This window comes from Mus pahari, chromosome 12, assembly GCF_900095145.1.
Source record: "Mus pahari chromosome 12, PAHARI_EIJ_v1.1, whole genome shotgun sequence".
NCBI classification, from domain to species: domain Eukaryota; kingdom Metazoa; phylum Chordata; class Mammalia; order Rodentia; family Muridae; genus Mus; species Mus pahari.
The window spans coordinates 31,443,496-31,445,031 of record NC_034601.1 but is presented as its reverse complement, the minus strand read 5'-3'; the positions used below and the strand labels follow the sequence as shown (position 1 = coordinate 31,445,031).

The 1,536-nt window shown below is 38.7% G+C and overlaps 1 protein-coding gene across 1 annotated transcript in view; it reads left to right on the top strand.

The window, feature by feature from the left end:
• Positions 1-1,536, top strand: part of Csta (cystatin A) — a 331,127-nt gene that overhangs the window by 2,590 nt on the left and 327,001 nt on the right. Inside the window, exon 2 of the mRNA XM_021209633.1 lies at positions 146-247. Coding sequence (XP_021065292.1) covers positions 146-247 — 102 coding nt within the window. The remainder of the gene's footprint in view (positions 1-145; positions 248-1,536) is intronic.

The window sequence follows — 1,536 nt, the reverse complement described above, 5'->3', positions numbered from 1 at the left end:
AAGATCAGGATAAGAGACTTGAGTGGCCAGCCCAGGTTCATCAGCATCTCTGAGGACTCTCAGCAGGATGAGGTTCCCAGATTTGTAAGTCAGGTAAACTGAGTCAACATAGCCCTAACATCATCTCTTCCTTTCTCCTCATAAGGTCAAACCTCTGCTTGAAGAGAAAACCAATGAGAAATATGAAATATNCAAGGCCGTCGAGTATAAATCNCAAGTCGTTGCTGGACAAAATTTGTTCATTAAGGTTAGACACCAGCCTTCCTCAAGCACTGTTGTGATTGTTTGCTGTTGCCCCAACTCTAGCATCATTTCTCCCACTGGTCTTTCTTTAAGACACTTGCAAATGGCAGACGCCCCCCCACCTCCACCCCAAACCATTGGATGACAAGATACTTACCTTGTTTTACCTTGTGAATGCAGAAGGCTCTATCCTGATCTTCAATAATAAGTCAGTGTGATCACACACACACACACACACACACACACACACACACACATGTGCATGCACATATACACACTTTGTATAGTGCCATACATAATGGTATACTTTGGCTAGTAGAATATGGTATTTAAGGTAGGAAGTGATACCATGGCACAGTGTCCACTGTAGAACAAAAAACTTTTATTGTTCTGATAAAGAACAAAATGGCAGTTCTTATCCTGATGGTCTATGTCCCAACTTCAGGTTGAAAAAAACATTGGGAATGCTACCCTCATGGTACCTAGGCCTCTTTATTTTTACTTTACAAAGGAGGTAGCCTGGTGGGCATTCACAAAGCAGGTTGTAACACAGCAGAGGTATGGGAACCATACAGTCCATATATTCTAAAGCAAATCTGAGTTTCTTTTCCCTTATCAAACTATATGCCAATTTTTCTCCCAACTTATAAGTCAGAAAACAGAATCACCAAAAACCATAGGCTGATTTCTAGGCTTCATGAAAATAAAATATAACTCTAGAATGTAATCTGTGGCAAGATTTTAATGAAAAGTATAATAAATTAAATCCAGATGGAAAATTGGATTAGTAGGTTCTGGCTGTTCTTCCAGAGGACCTGGGTTTGGTTCTTAGCACCCACATGGCAGCTCACAACCGTCTCTGAGTCCAGTTTGAGGCGACGTAGCATTCTCTTCTGATGTCTTCAGGAATTGCATTTCACATGATATGCCTCAGTGCAAATAATTAGAATAAAATACTTTTCTAAAAGGTATTAAAAATATGTCTAAGAAATATGTTTTCTGCCATACTGTTAGTTGTTCTTTCTCTTAACTCAAAGGTTGATGTAAGTTCAGTTCATGGGTGCTGTCTTGGGACAAAAGTGTTGTTTTAGGAGAGATTGACCCATCAAGTCTTAAAAAAAAAGAAGGTTCGTAATGCCATGGAGATCCATGTGAATAATCTGCTTTTCTTACTTTCTTACTTTCTTCCTCCTTCCCTCCTTCCCTTTTTCTTTCTTTCTTTCTTTCTTTCTTTCTTTCTTTCTTTCTTTCTTTCTTTCTTTCTTTCTTTCTTTCTTTCTTTCTTTCTTTCTT